General features: G+C 40.1%; 6 protein-coding genes across 7 annotated transcripts; 2 read left to right on the top strand and 4 right to left on the bottom strand.

The window, feature by feature from the left end:
- Positions 1 to 177: 177 nt before the first annotated feature.
- LOC117614522 (probable RNA helicase SDE3) lies at positions 178 to 5,011 on the top strand. Of its 2 annotated transcripts, XM_034343363.1 has the most exons (6): positions 178 to 707; positions 1,016 to 1,164; positions 1,274 to 2,081; positions 2,155 to 2,325; positions 2,821 to 4,278; positions 4,401 to 5,011. In XM_034343363.1, the coding sequence occupies exons 3-6, from the start codon at positions 1,287 to 1,289 to the stop codon at positions 4,671 to 4,673; spliced, it is 2,697 nt and encodes an 898-aa protein (XP_034199254.1). In that variant the 5' UTR covers positions 178 to 707; positions 1,016 to 1,164; positions 1,274 to 1,286; the 3' UTR covers positions 4,674 to 5,011. The 2 variants fall into 2 exon arrangements, with proteins under 2 accessions (XP_034199254.1, XP_034199253.1); XM_034343362.1 differs by lacking the exon at positions 1,016 to 1,164.
- A 181-nt stretch (positions 5,012 to 5,192) lies between these two features.
- On the bottom strand, positions 5,193 to 6,198 carry LOC117614231 (non-specific lipid transfer protein GPI-anchored 2). Its single transcript, XM_034342971.1, has 3 exons — positions 5,811 to 6,198; positions 5,586 to 5,657; positions 5,193 to 5,410 (listed from the first exon to the last, which is right to left on the bottom strand). Exons 1-3 carry the CDS (start codon positions 6,196 to 6,198, stop codon positions 5,193 to 5,195), a joined length of 678 nt encoding a protein of 225 aa, XP_034198862.1.
- Positions 6,199 to 8,171: 1,973 nt separating this feature from the next.
- LOC117615592 (flocculation protein FLO11) lies at positions 8,172 to 9,443 on the bottom strand. The gene is made up of 4 exons (XM_034344695.1): positions 8,996 to 9,443; positions 8,862 to 8,888; positions 8,638 to 8,694; positions 8,172 to 8,505 (listed from the first exon to the last, which is right to left on the bottom strand). The coding sequence occupies exons 1-4, from the start codon at positions 9,330 to 9,332 to the stop codon at positions 8,288 to 8,290; spliced, it is 639 nt and encodes a 212-aa protein (XP_034200586.1). The 5' UTR covers positions 9,333 to 9,443; the 3' UTR covers positions 8,172 to 8,287.
- Positions 9,444 to 10,597: 1,154 nt separating this feature from the next.
- On the top strand, positions 10,598 to 11,612 carry LOC117615097 (non-specific lipid-transfer protein-like protein At2g13820). The gene is made up of 3 exons (XM_034344100.1): positions 10,598 to 10,983; positions 11,075 to 11,134; positions 11,263 to 11,612. The coding sequence occupies exons 1-3, from the start codon at positions 10,668 to 10,670 to the stop codon at positions 11,382 to 11,384; spliced, it is 498 nt and encodes a 165-aa protein (XP_034199991.1). The 5' UTR covers positions 10,598 to 10,667; the 3' UTR covers positions 11,385 to 11,612.
- Positions 11,613 to 11,651: 39 nt separating this feature from the next.
- Positions 11,652 to 14,027, bottom strand: LOC117615096 (protein CDC73 homolog). Its single transcript, XM_034344099.1, has 3 exons — positions 12,852 to 14,027; positions 12,612 to 12,694; positions 11,652 to 12,451 (listed from the first exon to the last, which is right to left on the bottom strand). The coding sequence occupies exons 1-3, from the start codon at positions 13,903 to 13,905 to the stop codon at positions 12,359 to 12,361; spliced, it is 1,230 nt and encodes a 409-aa protein (XP_034199990.1). The 5' UTR covers positions 13,906 to 14,027; the 3' UTR covers positions 11,652 to 12,358.
- A 3,398-nt stretch (positions 14,028 to 17,425) lies between these two features.
- Positions 17,426 to 18,165, bottom strand: LOC117615317 (uncharacterized N-acetyltransferase p20-like). Its single transcript, XM_034344382.1, has one exon. The coding sequence runs from the start codon at positions 18,084 to 18,086 to the stop codon at positions 17,553 to 17,555; it is 534 nt and encodes a 177-aa protein (XP_034200273.1). The 5' UTR covers positions 18,087 to 18,165; the 3' UTR covers positions 17,426 to 17,552.
- Positions 18,166 to 18,739: the final 574 nt, after the last annotated feature.

Below are 18,739 nucleotides of genomic sequence, written 5' to 3'. Positions count from 1 at the left end.
TCTCATGGTATTTACACACACACAAAAAGTCTCACAAATCTTTTATGAACAAAAACCTAAACCTTGGAACATGGGCAGTGTATTTTAGACCAGATGAGTATTTTTATACGATCATATTATTTGAATGCAGTGGACCCATACTCACAGTTCACTCTCATAAAACTTGCATGAAACTGGTAACACAAATTCAATTACTTTGGGCTATTCTATCCGACCTTGACAGAAATGAGTTTTGGGCAGGGACGGGACAGTACAGGATACCCCTTTATCCCATGTTGAGCACTGTATAGAGCAGCAGAAAATTGAACTGCTGCACCACGTTTTGGCCATCCATCACTAATTCACTAGTGATAATACTTAAGGGGGAAGTTAGAGCGAAGAATTTTGACAAGATGAATCCAAAACTGGAAAATGCCACTTCACAAATAAAATAATGGGTCCAGGTTATTTGTTAGTTTGCAACTTTTACAAAATAGTATTTTGGTTTGTCCGGGGCTTTTCCTTTTCATTCTCTCTCTCTCACTCTCCAGTCTTCCTTGTACACTAAGTTGAACTTCATTTGCTTTTTTCTTTCTATTGGATGAAATGCAGTGAACCCTTTTTCGGATTATCTGGTTCTCTCTCAAAGATCTAGTCTTTGAGGTTTGATCAGCGGTGGGTTTCTGGGTCATCTCTGTCGTTCAAGGCCTCCGCATTTCTTTTATCAGGTCTGTCTCTCAACCGATTCTTAGCTTTCTTTCAGAGCGATTTCTTATTGTTTGTGTATTTGTTTGTATTTGTCAATGAGTTTGTTGCGTGCGTTCGGGTATTGATGTAGAGTTTGGTTCTCATATGGGTTTCTGGAATTGATGTAAGATTGTATAAATTTTGTTAAATGCTTCACGGTAGCCGCGTTTTCACTTTGCTCTCCCTGTTCTGCGGTTTTTCTGATTGTTGGTCTACTAACTTTGTTGGAGCCTTCATGTAATTGTTTTTCTGATTTTGAATCTACTGCTTCCAATGTACCTTTACCAAGCCTTGGTAGCGAAATTGGTCTGTGGTAGACTGGTAGTTTTCTATCTGGATCAACGGGGGAGGGGGGATTCGAACTTGGACCTCTTCCAACATTGGGAAGAGAAGTACGGCTAGACCAGGAGCTAGTTGGTCTTTAGTACTTATCATTGGGTACCTTAATCTTCTAGTCAGAAACCACTTTCTTCTTCTTCTCCTCTCTCTTTGTTTTTTTATTCATTTTTTCCCTAGTTTGTAACTCATAGTTTGTTCTTCATGTCAGTCTCCGTTTGGTGATGGGTATAAATGGTTATAAGTCGGATGAGGAATGCTCTGTCATTGGAGACAAAGGAGAAATCGGCTTCATAGATTTTGAGGATGATAAATCGGTGCGTAGTTACAACCCATATGAAGAGGGTCCAATTGTTATTTCAGTCCCATTCCCTTATGTGGGCGGAAAGCAAGGTGAAAAGCCTCAATCAGTATGCGTAGGAGAAACAGCTGTGGATAAGATAACTATTAAGAACACCACCCATGACCCGGTGGAGCTATGCGGTGTTAAAATTTACGCCTCAAGTCCAGAGGACTCTTTCAAGCTTTCTCTGATGAAACCCCCAACTGCAGACTCTGATGTCGAAACCATCCAAGCCTTCCTTGAGTCTACTTCTCTGGAGGACAGAATGCTTCAGCCAGGAGATACTTTGACTGTATGGCTATCTTGCAAACCCAAGGAAATTGGTCAGCACAAGGCCTTTGTGCATTTTGATTTGGAGACTGAACAGATTGAACGAGTTGTTATTCTCTTAGCAGAAGATAAAATATCCCAATCTATGGCCTCAACAAAACCATACACAAGAGCCACTAGAAAGAAACCACTTCTTGTGGATGGTTTTCATGTGGGTGTACGCCCTAGTGGAGTAGCAGACCGACGACCGTACAAGAATAGGCTTCCTCGATACGACATTCCAAAAGACATCAGAGAATTACTTGAGAGCAAGCAGATTCCTTATGTTGTCACCGAAGGTCTTACGAGAGGGAACTATGCAGATTACTTCAAAACTTTACTCATCATGGAGGAAATACAGATAGAGGTAAGTTCTTCATTTTGTAACAACACTGTATGAAGTTGTTCTTGATTTGTGATCAATTTGGTGATTGCTTCAGGAAAGTATGAGGAGCCATGATATGGTAGGTGTTACTTTGAGGAAGAGAGGACATCAATTTTTGTCCCTTGAAGTCCCTGGGCTTGCTGAGAGAAGGCCTTCACTTGTCCAAGGGGATTATGTTTTGGCCAAGCTTTCTGAGTATGCAGATGATACAGTTCCTCCGTATCAGGTTGTCCTTCTGAAACGAAATCTTATCATTAAGACCAAACATCTAATGCATTTACTGAATGCTATGATTGTTAGCTGTTGGTATTATATACTTATTCATCTATCTCTTTGTAAATGCTTAGCTCTACCGATATAGATTTGGACTTCTAGAGTATTATCATCCCATACTATTTATATTTTAAAACAACTTATTGCCACTCTTACATTTTATAATTTTTCATGTACTTGAAATCATTCTCTAAAGTAATTTTTGGCCAAAGAAAATAGTTGAAAGGTTCCTTCCTTTAATGTTGGCAGAAGTTGGCCATTCATGATCCATGGGCAGTTCATTCATGAAGAAAGAGAATTTAATCCATGCATATGCTTGTGTTTCACAAGCTGTTGGCTAATGCGTGTATTTGGCCTTTTTCATCAATACTCAAATGTTTTCATGTTATTTAAATATCCAGAATTCTATAGCTTATCTTTCCAAAAAATTTTAATGTGTTCTGCTCAGGGTTATATCTACCGTGTTGAGGCTGATGATGTTTACTTGAAGTTTCCTCCAGAATTTCACGCATGCCACAGAGATGGTAACCTTTATAGTGTACAATTTACATTTAATCGAATCACCATGAGAAGGTTATATCAAGCAGTTGATGCAGCAGAAAAATTAGAGATAATGTTCCTTTTTCCATCTGAGTCCTATCAGAGAAGGATGATTAGAGGCACTCGACTGGTGCCTATATCTTGTACACCTAATAAGGAGCAGATGTGCTCAGTTGAGATGATCCTTGGCTGCAAAGGAGGGCCACCCTATGTGATTTATGGTCCTCCTGGAACAGGCAAGACTATGACATTAGTGGAAGCAATCCTCCAACTCTACGCAACTCGGAAGAATACTAGAATCCTTGTGTGTGCACCTTCAAATAGTGCAGCAGACCACATTCTGGAAAAACTCCTCAATGCAAAGGCTGGTACAGCAGTTCGAGAGAATGAAATATTCAGGCTCAATGCATCTTCCCGTCCTTATGAAGATGTCAATCCTAACCATATTGACTTCTGCTTCTTTGATGACGATACCTTCAAGTGTCCTGAACTCCGTGTCTTCGTGCGCTATAGGATCATCATATCAACCTATATGAGTGCCTCTCTGCTTCATGCAGAAGGTGTCCCACGAGGCCACTTCTCTCATATTATCTTGGATGAGGCAGGCCAAGCTTCAGAACCAGAAACCATGATCCCAATATCGAATCTCTACCATCGGAATACAGTAGTTGTTCTTGCTGGAGACCCTAAGCAATTAGGTCCAATCATAAACTCCAGCCAAGCAGAATCCTTTGGTTTGGGGAGATCATACTTGGAGAGAATATTCGAATGTGAGTTTTATAGTAATGGGGATAAAAGCTATGTAACAAAATTGGTTAGGAATTATCGATGCCACCCAGAAATTTTGTATCTCCCTAACATGTTGTTCTATGGACAAGAGTTGATTGCTTGTAAAGATGACTCAGTTCCCTTCATGGCAAGGGTGGACCTTCTTCCTAACAAGGATTTCCCTGTTCTTTTCTTTGGCATCGAAGGCTGTGATGAGAGGGAAGGAAGTAATCCATCGTGGTTTAATCGGACTGAGGCAAGTAAGGTAGTAGAGGTCACTAAGCAATTGACTGCAAAAAGGAATTTGAGTGAGGAAGATATTGGGATCATAGCACCTTATCGGCAGCAAGTACTAAAACTGAAGAAAGCTTTCGAAAATTTGGAGATGCCTAACATCAAGGTTGGAAGTGTTGAGCAATTTCAGGGACAAGAGAGACAAGTTATAATAATATCAACTGTCCGATCAACAATCAAACACGATGAATTTGACAGAAGATACTGTTTGGGATTTTTGAGCAATCCAAAAAGGTTTAATGTGGCTATTACTCGTGCTAAAGCTTTGCTAATTGTAATTGGGAATCCGCACATCATCAGCAAGGTATTGTCCCATTGTCTTACAGGTTGCAGGACATTCTCTCAAATCAACTGAGGTCTATATAAATAAATATGTGCAATTCAAGGATTTATTTTCTTATAATATCAGTTGTTTGGTTTTTGCAGGACCCAAACTGGAACAGGCTTCTATGGCGTTGTGCAGACAACTCATCCTATCTGGGCTGTAACCCCCCTGAGAGGCAGGAGCTTGTTTATGAGGACCCACAGGAAGATCTCTTAAACAATGAAGGAAACACTTGGTGCTCTGGAGATGATGGGTGGGCTCGAGACTCCTGGCAAAGAGAAGTTCCCCATCCTGTCATGGAAGGGTCCAGGCAAACAGAAGCTCCCCAACCTGTCGTGGATGACGAAGCTGAATGGTCTGATGGCTGGAAGTAAATATTGAGTTTCTGAACATATAATGCGACAATAAAGCATTTGTCTTTCTTCATATACTATGAATCCCAGGATTTACAATGATTGTTGGCTGGAAATATATTTTCCTTTTTCGCCTTTGGTGTGCCATGAGTCTGTGGCTCTAGGTGGAGCTGGATTTTGAAGCAGGATTCGAAGCTAGTGCCAAGTAGTACCGCAGTTAATGCATTGTGTATGCTGTGAAAGTGGGTATTATAGTTGATGCCGATGAAGTTACTTATAATAGCCTTCAAGTAGTTGGCATATTATCATACAATTATAAAGAATAGATGAGAGTGGTGGATTTCATTTGCCTACTGCCATATTGAATTGATATTGCTAATACCTTTTCTAAAGATATTTAGACTTCATTGCTCAATTATCACAGGTCATCATCACACAATTAAGCAGAACTTTGTATCAGAATATACAAATTCAGGAATGTCAATGTAACAGAGTAACACAAGTATGCTTGATTATGTGTATGATCAGATGAGCTTAGTACTATAGGTGAGTGGAGATGGGAACAAGAAAAATCAGTACGGCAGGTAGAAACCAAGTATTGCTTCTGCAAATTTGCTTCATTGCTGTAGACACCCCAGCTGGTTCTACTGCTGAGCTTGGTGGAGTTGTCGTCGGCGATCTCTTTCCCGGCAGCAAGCTTGAACTGTTTGTTGATTCTGATGGTAAGCTCATCAAAGGAGATGAAGCATTGTCAGCTCCTGAAAAATAATGAACGCAAACCTAAGTCAAAGGTAGCTAGTCAACCCAATATGCTCCCATTTATTCACTCGCATATTTCTCAAATCTCAATGTACTTAAAAAACGAACATTAATCCAAATGAAGGTAAATAAATAATCCAAGAAAATCATGGAGGGAGTGAGAGACTAGGGTACCAGAAGGAGAAGGAGAAGGACATGAAATCCCTGAAGTCGTTGAGCTGCGGAGAGGAGGGAGTTCAGGCGACCCTGTTGCAGTTACCCAATGGATTAGAATTTCGAACCCAGATTTCATCGTATTTACATTCACAGCTTTAAGAAATAAAGATTGGTAATTTTTCAATCGATAAATAAATAAAACCCTAAATTGGGCAAAGGAAAATGTTGAAGAAAGTCAAGAACCTGAGCAGAGCGACTCCAAAGAATTATCAGCGCTCTTTGTGCTTGTGCCATTGTTGCTGAGAGGGCAAGTAGAAGACAGAGACAGAACGCGAGTCTCGTTCACCGGAAACCCAAGCATCGGAGGGTCCTGGATCAAGTAGCAGAGGCACAAGGCCTCGCCGGACTCAAACGACGACGACAATGCGTCGCAGCACTTGGGTGGGGCCGAGTCGGACAGGTTGTTGGGCGGAGACGACACGTACGGAAGGCACGGCGAGAACCTCACGAGCTCGTCGGCGCAACCTGGCGGCGGCGGCGGTTCTGCTGCTGCTGCGGATAGAACGACGAGTGTCCAGGCTAGGACGAAGGCCATGAGCCACTGGTGCAGGGCGGTGGTGGTGGTGATCATGCTTTGAGTGTTGAGAGAGAAATGGCGGGAAACAGAGGAATATTGATTTTCCGAAAGTACCCTTTCTGGCTTCCGTGTGAAGGCTGTTAAGTTTGTTTAATAACGAAAAGAATGTGATCTCTATCTAACCAACTACCCAAGTTTTAGGCTTTTGGAGGCAGTTGACAGTAGGTAGTTTTTTTTTTTTTTTTCCAAACTAACTGTAACAAGAAGAGGCCTCAACACTAAACAGTTTTAGAAGTTTTAAATCAATCATTATTTATAAGATATAAAATTACTTTATCAGCTGATGTTTTATTGCACAGATAAATAGAGAATTAAAACTAATACAATGCTTTACAAGCTTGAAGAGCCAAGGAAAGCAAAAGCATTGGCAGTGGATGCAGCTTGGTCTTTTCCTCTCTGTTTGATATATCATCACTGCTTTTGGTCACTGGTGGCTGCTTTGCTTCTACCACTGTAGCATTTCCATTGCTGGTTGAGTTTAATGGAGCCTGCAGCACTTCAACCGGAGCCACCGGCACGACTCGGTGATCAGTTGGACCAGAAGGTTGTGCAATCTCCTCATGAGGGCCATTTGGTGGAACCCCTTCAGCCTTTGGAGCTACCACTGTACAAAATAAGAGGGGAAGAAAGGATGTAAATTTTATTTATGCATCTAAGGGTGCTTAATTGAATCCAGCATAATTATATATATACCTTGACACTGAGTTAAAGGAGGTGCAGATATGTAGCAATTTGATAATGGCAATGAAAGGGGGGTGCCTAAAAGAGGCAGAGATGGGGATGTTGCTATCAGAGAGCACAAGCATCCATACCCGGCTTGGACGAGTTGATTAAGGGCTGTGCAGCAAGTATCATCCATGGAAATAAAGCCACTGCTTGGTTTCAAGCAATGCTCAAGGTCTAGACCCACCAAGGAGCAGCCAGGAATTTGGGTTTTAACTGCAGATGGTGAAACAAAAAGCAGAAATGCCAAAATCCAAGAAATCCCGGAGAAAACCAATCTCCTCATGCCCACGAGTGTCATTGAATCAGAAAGTAATTATGTCTCTCTCTGTCTGCATATTTATAAGCTTCAACTGATATTTTATGCCTTTTTATTGTTAAGTATAGAAATTATGATAATTACGCTATACAATTCAAACATTTTGCTAACCAAGTTGAAAAGGCCATTTTATTGATTTATTTGTATGACAGTTTCATCAGTACCAAATAAATTTTTTTTGAGTTCCATTTTCATGTATGCAGTGACCTCTCTGTTGAGGAACTTTCTCACTACCAGAGTTAAATGGTGACATAGAACAGAAGAATTCAGATATTCTAAGCTTTTCTCTTTTTAATGATTTTTTTTTTTTCATCCATGTAATTGCAGATGCATGCTATTTGCCCTGCAGGGTGGGTTGGTGAAGTGAAACCTGTCACATGGATTGTGAGGGGTGCTCATGAAACTGCCAAGGCATTAACAAAGCACATGAAGTCTCAACAAGCAAGGAGGTTTGATTTGTGACTAAGGCACAATTGAAATGTGGAAAGAACTGGAATTTCACCAACCAAGCACATGAGATGAGTTTGTTCTTCACCAGCTTATATAAATAATACAACTATTTATACAGATAACTCATAGGAACTGAGACCAACTACTCAAACACCTTACTCCTCTTATACAGAAAAACTCAAGAAACTTGGAGCCATTTTCACTCAAAATTAACCGCGAAGCCAGAATGCGGTGAATGGGTTCAATTGACACATAAATTTTTTTTCTCCGATTAATTTTGATTGAAAAAACATGTTTAAAAATGCGGTATCATATATCTTTAACGTTTTATGGCAGCCCATGCATCAAGCTTTAATTCTTAAAGTAATTCACTGAAACTGAAAGTCTGAAGGGATCCAAAATAAAGTAAAACAAATTTTTATTTGCACTGATTCAAATTATACAATACAGAAACCCAAGTTTCAATAGATAATCACCCAACATGGGTTGCAATGATCTAAACTAGCCTAAAACAATAGTCACACTCATACCAACAAAAGAATATTTCTCAAATAATGTATGGAAATATGTATAGAGATGAACATAATCAGCCTAGAAAAACTTCAAAGCCAGAATGCCTGATGCAAAAAGCATAAGAGAGGGTGAGAGACGACAAGAGGTAAAGGCAGCCGAAGGAGTCAGAACAGGGCGGCTCCCTGTAGTTGAGGTTGGAGCTCCAGAGCCTTCTGTTGTAGATGGCGGAGTTAAAAGTGGTGTTGTGTCGGATTCTGGTGACAGAGCAGATGAGGTTGGCTCTGGGACAGAGGAAGCTGCTCAAGAGAAACATACATGGGGAATCAACAAGAAGTGTGTCACCAATTTTAGACACCTAAAAAAATTATACATCTGCCTTGTTAAATGAGACACAGCTATGCTGAAAATGTACTAATTTCAGGGATTACCTGTTGGACCAGATGGTGAAGCTCCAGGAGAGAGGGTTGGCGCAAGGGAGCTAGGACCTGCCCAAAAATACAATTAGTCAACATTAGTTCACCAACTTAACAACCATAACAATATAAGAAATTAATGTTCACTTATGAAGTTATGAGAGAATCTGAATTATATGTAACATGTTCCATTGATAATATAACATGTCAAACTCGCAAGAAAGCGCAAATAATCGTACCTGGAGCAGGAATAGGTGCAACTGTGGCTGCACATTATAAACATCATGTTAGTATTCATATTAAAAAGATACACACAATCACGTTGACATTGAAAACCCAAGTGCGATATGAAATTAGAAACTTTTTCTTTTACCTTGGCATTGGAGTGGGACGCCGGGGATGTTGCAGGCACGAGGGAGAGAGATGGCTAGAGAACGGTTGATCGGTAGTTGGAAGGGAACACTTCCAGTTACAATTAGGCAAAAGCAATCTCTGCTGGTACTTGTGAGGGCTTTTAGTGAATTGCAGCAGTCTGCGGTTGGTGAGGTGCCATTGGAGCTGCTATTAGTGAGAAAACTCATGCAAGGGGTCAAGCTAGAAATCGCCGAAGCATTGCAAGGGGAACCAACTTGGCCATAGACGGGCATAGCCAAGACCACAGTCATTGCCAATGCCATGGCTAGACGGAAAAAAGGCACTGAAATCTCCATATCTGAAATTGTAAATGGAAACAAATTTGTGGTTTTGTAGGAGTTGGTAAAATGTATAAGTTTATGGTGCTATCAGAGAAGACTAAGATGGGTTTAGTGAATTGTGTTTGGGGGTGAGAAGGGTGAGAGAATTTATAGATGAAGGGGATTGAGGAGAAGTGGAGGGAAGAAACAGGTGAGTTGGTTTTGGAGCTCAACTACCTTAACGAACTTTTGTGAAAACAAGGGATTTTTAAACTTTTGAGTAGGTGGGATTTGCATTATGTGGCATATTTGTATGGAGCCCATTTTGACTTGCATTTTGGCTGACCTGGTGGTGGCTAGGAAATTTTCTAACCCCCTGATGCCATGTGGATTCATATGGTTGGTTAATAGCTCTCAAATGTGTTAGGAAATTCTCAAATGAGGGTAATGTTTATCCCAAAACTAGAGTTTTTATATTTTTTAAAATGTGATATTCTAAACTGTCATAATTTATGGAAGAGAGGCTCGAACTTGGATGCAAGGAGGGGGTCACACTATCCTCATCAAGTAGCATAACTCACATTTGTCCGAAATTAGTAGTATTGGGAGAGCCCAAAACACAACCACAAATGCTACTTGTACTCCAATTTGCCAAAGGACTTCAATATTGACAGATTTCTATTTTGTTGAGAAGCTCTCTCACCCAAAGGAAAAAAGAAAAAAAAAGAAAAAAGAATTGGCTTCAAGAATCATTTTGACAACCCTACCATCCCAACATTTCGCTGACCAACTTGTGTGCAAAGATACTGCCCGACGCATGCAGATACAGGATAAGAGAGTAGTTGACCATACTCTCATTGACAGGTATCCAATATCACTCATTGTACAGAGTCATAAGCTCAAGTCAAATAAACCATGCGCATCAGTCTGATCTGAAATACCAAAAAAATAAGAAAACAAATGTAATTTCCCTTCTCTCCAAAACCTGCTTCCTATGTACTTAGCTTTTTTGCTCTAACAATTTCTCTAAGCCTCCAGCTTCTAACAGATCCCCAAAAACAATAGAAGTTGGTCACCCAATAACCGGCCTCCAAACTAGTCCTCCTATGCCAGCAAAGCCACAACATTTGAATAAAATGTTGAAGTTCCAAGCTTCATAAGTACAAAAGAACAAATTATGAAATAATATAAGTAGGAGAAGTTGGTTACCCAATTAAGCCAACATTTTGTCTGTTTCTTCTTTTAGCCCCCTACAAAAGGCACATGCCCCTCCTCTAAAATTCACCAAGTTAATCAAACACTCAAATCCCAGTGCAGATATTACAACTTCTCAAGCATTTCCTACACAAATTCAAGAACTTAATTGTTGCAATGGCACAAAGGATGGAGATGAGTTTGGTCCTTGTCCTGGTGACCATGTTCTTGGCGAAAGCAGCAGCACAATCTAGTTGTACCAATGTGATCATCAGTATGTCACCTTGCCTCAATTACATTACTGGCAACTCCTCAACCCCTTCTTCAGGATGCTGCTCACAGCTTGCTAGCGTTGTCCGCTCCTCTCCACAGTGCTTGTGTGAGGTCCTTAACGGCGGTGGCTCATCACTCGGGATCAATGTCAATCAAACTCAGGCTCTGGCATTACCAGGTGCTTGCAATGTTCAGACTCCACCCCTCAGCCAGTGTAACGGTAAGCCTGCAGATGATTACTTACTTTGATTTTTGGCTCGTGTCGATGCTAATCTTCTACTAATTACTTGTACACTGCTAAAAATGCGCAGCTGCTTCTCCAGCTGACTCTCCAGCAGGAACACCAGAATCTCCGAGTGATGGTCCTTCAGGTACAAAATAGTTCATATCATTCTTTCAGCTATGCATGAATAAAATAGTTTTGTATTCTTTTATTTTCCCCCTTAGCAAAGTTTAAAAGCTCTGCTCCATCTGAAATTATGATGTTCATATTGTGTAGGAACTGGATCCAAAAATGTACCATCAACTGAAGCTGGCTCATCTGGAAACTCCATCAAGTTGTCTACAACTCAACTGTTTGTTGTTCTGGCTGCAGCATATGCTACCCTCTCAATGTGCTGATTTTCTTTTATGTTGGCCAACCTTTCGAGTTACACATAATGCTCTTGATGATTGTTAAATGTATTCCATTATTGTTTAGAATTCAGTATTTAGATATATGCATGTAATTTATTATTCATTGTGACCTCAATAGAGAGGTTTATATATGTTTTTGTACTACAGAAGAGGCATCCTGCTCTCTTCCCTTTTTGATAATAAAGGTTTCTGGTTTCTGAGTGTACACAAGGAGCATAACAAAAACAAATGCACTTGCCAAGAGCAAAATTGTTGCACTGAAAAGCATAAATTATACAAGATTTATGATACTGAATATCAATCAGGGGTACTGGCATTACATAAAGGCCTCCGTAAAGGAGAAAATATAAGACTGCAACTTTAACACCAGCATAAACAAAATTAGGGCTTTAATACAAATAAGCTCTTCAATCTCCATTCTCTGGCATAGCCACATAGCAGTTCCACTCAACGCATTTTCTGTATGACAAGGTTTGCCCATCCGGTTGGCTTTGGCATCGGTCGGAGATGATGGTTGGTCTTGTACACTCCAAAGCTTGCAAATATGTAAAACATCCAGCAATTCCAAGCAAGCCAAGCAGTGTCTAGGACTCTGGCTGAAGAATCTCAGGAGAAGCTGATTCAAGGGAGCCGGCTGCTTTTTCTCAATCAGTTCAAAGATAAATTAGAAATCCTTTAAAATAACTGTGCGAGCAGCCAAATGCGTGCCAAAACTTTGCATAAATTGTAAAATGGCAAAATCCATCTTCAAATATCTACCCTTGATATTCAACCAACCAATCATTTTTCCATGTACTCTTCTCTTGATTGATATAACTTCCAGTCAGCTAAAAACATAAGGTTATAATATCCTCAAAATTTTGTAACTAAACTTTAAAGTTACAGGCAGGCACCAAAATCCAAGTGATCTCCAACATGAGATAGCTGCATACATCTTTCTCCCCAAAACTTGACGCACATCAAGAATGTGACCGTGACCGTACAAATTCTTCTAGTCTGTCCCACACCTCTAATGCCGCGGCTCTATCTTGATGCCGCTTATTCTTGCTAATCTGCACATTTAGAATATATGTTCATATGGAATGAGAACAGAACAAACAGAGAAAAGAATGAAGTGGAAGATGCAGTGACAATGATTCGAATTACAAAAGCAAGACCCTAACTAACATAACTGACTAAAATCAAAGCAGCAAACCAGCTCAAGATGCTCACCGAGATGATCTTTACATTCCACTGCTTCACAATTTTAGCTGACTCCACACTGTCATCTTCAAAACGCATGAAAAATCCCACGACTGCATTACAGACAAACATACACAAACAACCCCAAATCACATAAGCTACAATGTAGTTTCAACAATCACATAAACAAACTCAGAAAGCAAATATCCTTATGACCCAGATAACTATTTGTCAATCAAATTAAGCCCAGAACAGAAATGCTCCACTTACTCTTATTGAAAATTTCAACATGGTCCCTGAAAGGCCAATCCTTGAACTGCCACTCTTTCCCCAACACGAAAACCGCCACAACCCGATCCCAATCCTCGGCCTTCAACGCCGAGGGCTTATCCCTGACCTCATACGCCGTTACCACCCTATCCCTATCCCTACTGAACTTCTTCTGCACCGTCACACAGTCAGGCTTAGCCCCCTTCATCTGCTTCACCTTCACATCCGTTGGTATATAAACCCCATCTTCCAAAAACTCCTTCACATTGTAAATCGTAATCAGCGTTTGAAACGCACTGGGCACCAAAATTATGGGCACACCTTCCCCAATTTTACCACCCTTCAAGTGCAATTTGGGCTTGGGATTCGGGTCGTAACCCGATTCGTCTCCGAACCCGGTCAAGCCCCTCTCGTCCGAACCCATTAGCCTACTCTTCGCCACCAACCCGTCTTTCCTCTGCTGCGACTCGATACGCTGTCGTTCCTCCTCTCGCTTGGTCGCCGAAGTCAAAACGCCGTAAAAGTTCCTCCCTTTACACTCCAACAAGCCTTCCCGGTCCTTCAACGGCCTCTCGCCGGAGCAAATCAACGACATGTAGTCCACCGGGGTCTCAATTTGACTGAAAACCCTAGAATCAGTCGTACCGTAATCGTTGCTGTCGTTGTTGATGCCGCTGTTGACGTTCGGATCGAGACTGGGGAGTTTGGGATGGACGGCGTCGTTTTGAGGGGGGAGGAGGAATTCGATAGAGTCGGAAGAGGAGATCTTTCCGGTGAGGTAGTCGAGGAGGGGCTTGCGGTCGGGGAAAGTGACGGAGGGGATCCCCTGGGTGCGGGCGCTCTGGATGTAGTCGGTGTGCTTGAGGTGGTGGTTGGTGACGTAATAAAGGAGAGTTTCGAGGGTATAAAGATTGCCCTGCTTGGACCGGTAGGCGGTCTCGGCGTGGCAGGGGAAGCTGTAGTCTGTGTCGAACCGGAACTCGTCGTTGACTCGGACGATCTTCTCCAACTCGCCTCGGATTGTGAAGTCGCGGAGGGCGGAGAGTGGGTCCATGTTTGATGATGACGCTCTTGCTTGCTGAAGCTCCTGCTGCTGTGCAAGTGATGACAGTGATGATGACTGAGACACAGCGGAGCGTAAAAGAGAAGAATTTGGTTTGGGTTTTGGGCCGACCCTGTATAAATCAGTATGGGCCTTGGATTCAGTGATTTACTTTAGAATTAGGAAACCTAAATCAATGTAAACTACAAGTAGATAAGAGCATGTCCAGCGCATGAAACCAACCCTGGAAAAAGGCCCCCTGCCAGCCCAAAAGACCCTCCAGCGAACGACATGCAGCCCGGGCAAGCTCTGGGTCCCACTAACCTGGGCAAGCTCACGGGCAAGATCTGCCTGGACTCAAGTCCGAAGGCGTTAAAGTCAACGAGCGAAAAAAAATTCAAAAATATTGGAAAAAATAAAATAAAAAATTCTTTTTTAAAAAAAAATACCAAAAAATTATGGATGTTTTCCCTATTCACTTTCCACACTAAATCCTCATACAAACTCTTCTCCTTCAAATATTTGTAAATTGTAAATTTTTTTTTCTTGCCGCATTTGTAAATTGTTTATATTTTCTTTCATATTTATTTTTTTCTTGCATTTCTAAATTGTGTATATTTTGTTGCATAATATCTTCTTTTTTTTTCTTGCCCTTGCCCTAACCTTTTGAGGTGGAATCAAAAAAGGCAAGGCTGCCACTATTCACGTGAATAGTGGCAGCCCTTCCCTTGCCTTTGCCTTGCCTTAGATCAACTCCAGCGGATAGCCCAGCCCGAGGCTAGGGGAGGGGAAAAAAAAAAAAGGTGTTCCAGCGTGCAGCCCAGGCCCGAGTTCAAGGTGGGACCCAGCAACCTGGGCTGGCCCGAGGGCAAGGTGGGCCCGAGGGCAAGGTGGGCCCGAGCTCCAGCCCTCGTTTTGGTGCTGACGTCATCGCTACAGTGTCTGGCGCTACAGTACCACTAAAAGTCCACGTGTCGTACTCTGGGCTCTCCGATCATATTTTTTTTCTCCAATCCAACGGCAGCCAATTTTTGTACAATAAAAAAATGAAAAAACTTGAATTTTTTTTTTAAAAAAATACCAAAAAAATACTCTTTTTTTTTTTCTATAAATACCAAAATTTTATCCGATTGAGATATGAATTTTATAATAAATATTGATATGTACGAACTCAAAAATATTATCCGAAAATATTATCTAAATTAATTATTTTTATTAAAAAATTTGTGAAAAAAACAAAAAAATGAATAGTAATTGCTCTTAGCCATGACAATGGTTGGAAACACAAAATACTATTTGCAAGGGCAACCACTATTCAAGTGAATAGTGGGTGCCCTAGCTCCCCACTTGCCATGGAGCAACTCCACCCATTTGCCCTTAGCCATGGCAAGGGGGGAGCTAGGGCAGCCACTATTCACTTGAATAGTGGTTGCCCTTGCAAATAGTATTTTGTGTTTCCAACCATTGTCATGGCTAAGAGCAATTACTATTCATTTTTTTGTTTTTTCACAACTTTTTTTTACTTAAATAATTAATTTGGATAATATTTTCGGATAAGATTTTTGGGTTCCTACGTGTCAATACTATTCATATCGGATAAGATTTTATTTTATTAGTTGTATTGGTTGGTATTTATAGAAAAAAAAAAGTATGAGGATTTGGTGTTAAAAGTGAAAAGTATTGGTTGGTATTTATAGACACGAGCGGACACATTATTTTTTTAGCGGAGGTGCAATATTGGCTAAGTATGAAAAATGATTTTTCGGAATAATCATTTTCTCAAGATAATTTTTGGCGGCTTTTATTCCTTACACATCAAACAAGAAAACTTGATTTTATGGGATTTTAATATGAAGTATATATTCACTTAATGAACCATCATTTTTAGCCTAAATCGTATTTTGCACTAAAACCGATTTTTCATATTTTGATTTGGTGGGAATTTGATTTTCTAGTATTTTTATTTGAATCCAAATGGGGGTACTTCCTTATTTACATTGTAAACTTAAGTAAATGGAGTAATATAAAAATAAATGAAAGTAAAAGGACAAAGACATTTACTTAAATGTTGAAAATGGAAGTAAGGTATAGAGAAAAAAAAAATTCAGTAATTTTTTTGGTATTTTTTTAAAAAGTTTTTACGATTTTTTTCATTTTTTTATTGCAGAAAAATTGGCTGCCTTTGGATTGAAGGAAAAAATCAGATCGGAGAGCCCAGACGCCGACACGTGGAAGCTAGTCATTGGCCGCTACTGTAACGCGAGGCTGACGTCACAGCCCGCGGGCTTCACCTCAGGCTGAACTGGCCTTCGGGCTGGCCTGAGTTGGTGGGACCCACTCCCCCCCTCGGGACTTGAGCTGACCGCTGTACCGAAAAAAATTTTTCTCCCCCCCACCAGCCTTGGGCTCAGCTACTGGATGGAAAGGCTCTTAGTCTTTTGAGGTGGACTTGCTCTAAATACTTGGCACGTTTACTTTCTTGGACTAGAAAAGCCATTAATCGGGAAAGTTTTTATTTTTTATTTTTATACAAACGATATTGGGAGAGGAAAATTAGAACACAGGTAAATATTCTTAATTACTTGAACTAATAATAAAGTGAAAATGAAAATGTGATGGTTGGGGCAACAATATCATACAAATATTTAACTAACAATCAAATATTATACGGCAATAAATATAGTTAGAAATCATTATATTACTTATTAGTACAATATGAATTGCAATGAAATTATTGTGTTATAATTTGATTTCGAGTTACTTGCTTCTATTTTTTTAAGTCCCTTACTTGGGAAAAATTAGGAGTAGAGGGAAGAAGAAATTGGTATGCGACTAACCACTCTTCTCTAACCAGTTTAATTCTTGATTTTTCATATATTAGATTACATAATTTAATGTGAAACTCACATAAATTTTTTTTTTATATTCTTGTGAGTTAATTAACATAAGGAAATTGGGAATTTGATATCAATACTCATTGTTAGTAAACATAGAGTAAGTCAAGGATTGAATAATTTCCCAGACATATTATTCCAAGTATAACATATCATTAAAAATAACTACAATCTCACCTGCATGTCCTATTTCCTCACCAATTAGGGGTGGGCATGAGTTGGATTGGGTCAGTTTTAGTCCTAATCCGTAAACCAACTCGATATATAGCGGTTTATGATTTCTTGGACTCAAAATCAGCTAATTATATAGGCCTATCCAACCCAACCTAAATTTTTGTGATCAAGTTGGGCGGTTTGATCGGATTAATTCAAAATTAAGTCTATTTTTATGTTTTGGTTCTAACCCGTAACCCAACTTGTACATAGCAGTTTGTAATTTTTTGAACTCAAGACCCACTCATTTTTAGGCCAACCCTCGATTCAGTCAGGTTGACCCGAAATTGTGTCCACCCTTACCACCAACGTTATATGCCACCATCGTAAAATTTTACATACATTTTTTTAAAAAGAAGAACAATACTTTGTTAACCCACCATTATTCCTGAAATGCTATCAATTCAACCAAACAGTTTCTTCACTTACAATATTATTTCTTCCTGAAAAAAATATGAAAAGCCTTGCATAAGGATGGTTCATCACATATCATGAGACTTTTAATATATATGTATATAGGGTACATTTGCATAATGGGTACAAATTAATATATTAAGCTTCACATTCTGTAGAAAGAAGGCTGAATATCACCATGTCCCTAGTTCTTCCCTTCAGAATAAAAAACTTTCTAAGAACACCTTCCCTGAGGAAACCAGACTTCTCAAGAACCCTCTGTGATCCCACATTGTCCACATCAACAAAAGCTTCAAGTCTTTCCAAATGTGTCCACTCTTTAAAAATAGTATCAGCCACCAATTTCACAGCCTGGGTTGCAATCCCCTTGCCCCAATACTTGGACCCCAAGACATAGCCAAGTTCACCTCTGCACCGGTCACTGCCGGAATTTGAGCTCACTAAAATGGCACCAATTGGCCTGTTGTCAAGGCAGATTGCCCTGAACCAGGGGTGTGGGAGAATCTTCTCTTTGATATAGTTTAGGGCTTCTTCTTTGGTAGCATAAGGTTCCCAAGTGCAGAAAATAGCGACCTTCTCATCTGTACCCCACACCATGAAATCATCAATGTCAGCGAGACCCAATGGCCTAACGCTGATCTTGGAGAGATCAATATCAGAACTTCCCTCCATATGTGTACAATTCTCACTATGGTCACTTAGAAATTTTATGAAAAGTCTTTGCAGCTGAAAAAATATAAGAAATTTTGTCTCTAAGGCTAAAGCAATCATGGGCAGAAGTTGGAAGAGCCTTTGCCTTTTATATATGCACAAAAATAGAAAGTGAGAGCATAAGAAATTGCCTAGAAATAAGGTGTTGCTTTGCAGTGGAGTGGTGAGCAAGAAATAATAATATTATTCGCGCTTGATGGCCAGCAGCCTTGGTTGACCAATTGCCATGACAAACACTAGGCAAGTCTTGATGGCCAGCAGCCTTGCTTGACCAATTGCCAGGACAAACACTAGGCAAGTTTAAGTCACAAAGAGTGCAGGGAACTGCAACCCTGCAAATTGGAGCAGTTTAATGGTAATTTATTTTTGGTATTAGAAGAAGTTCAATATCCTAATGAATGTAAAATTAATAAATAACATGTTACAATTGTGTTACGTAGTGAGACTATGAAATAAGATACACATTCAAATATGATTGCACTTAACCAATCAACTACGGTTTCACAACATAACATATCAAACTTGTTACTTTTAAAAACTAGAATTACAGCAGTTAGATCAACAATTGATGGCTAATATACACAATGACTAAAAACAAAAAGAACGTAAAAAAT

This window comes from Prunus dulcis, chromosome 1 (genome assembly GCF_902201215.1).
Source record: "Prunus dulcis chromosome 1, ALMONDv2, whole genome shotgun sequence".
Lineage (NCBI taxonomy): Eukaryota > Viridiplantae > Streptophyta > Magnoliopsida > Rosales > Rosaceae > Prunus > Prunus dulcis.
The sequence above is the reverse complement of the archived record's forward strand: the minus strand, read 5'-3'. Positions and strand labels throughout refer to the sequence as shown.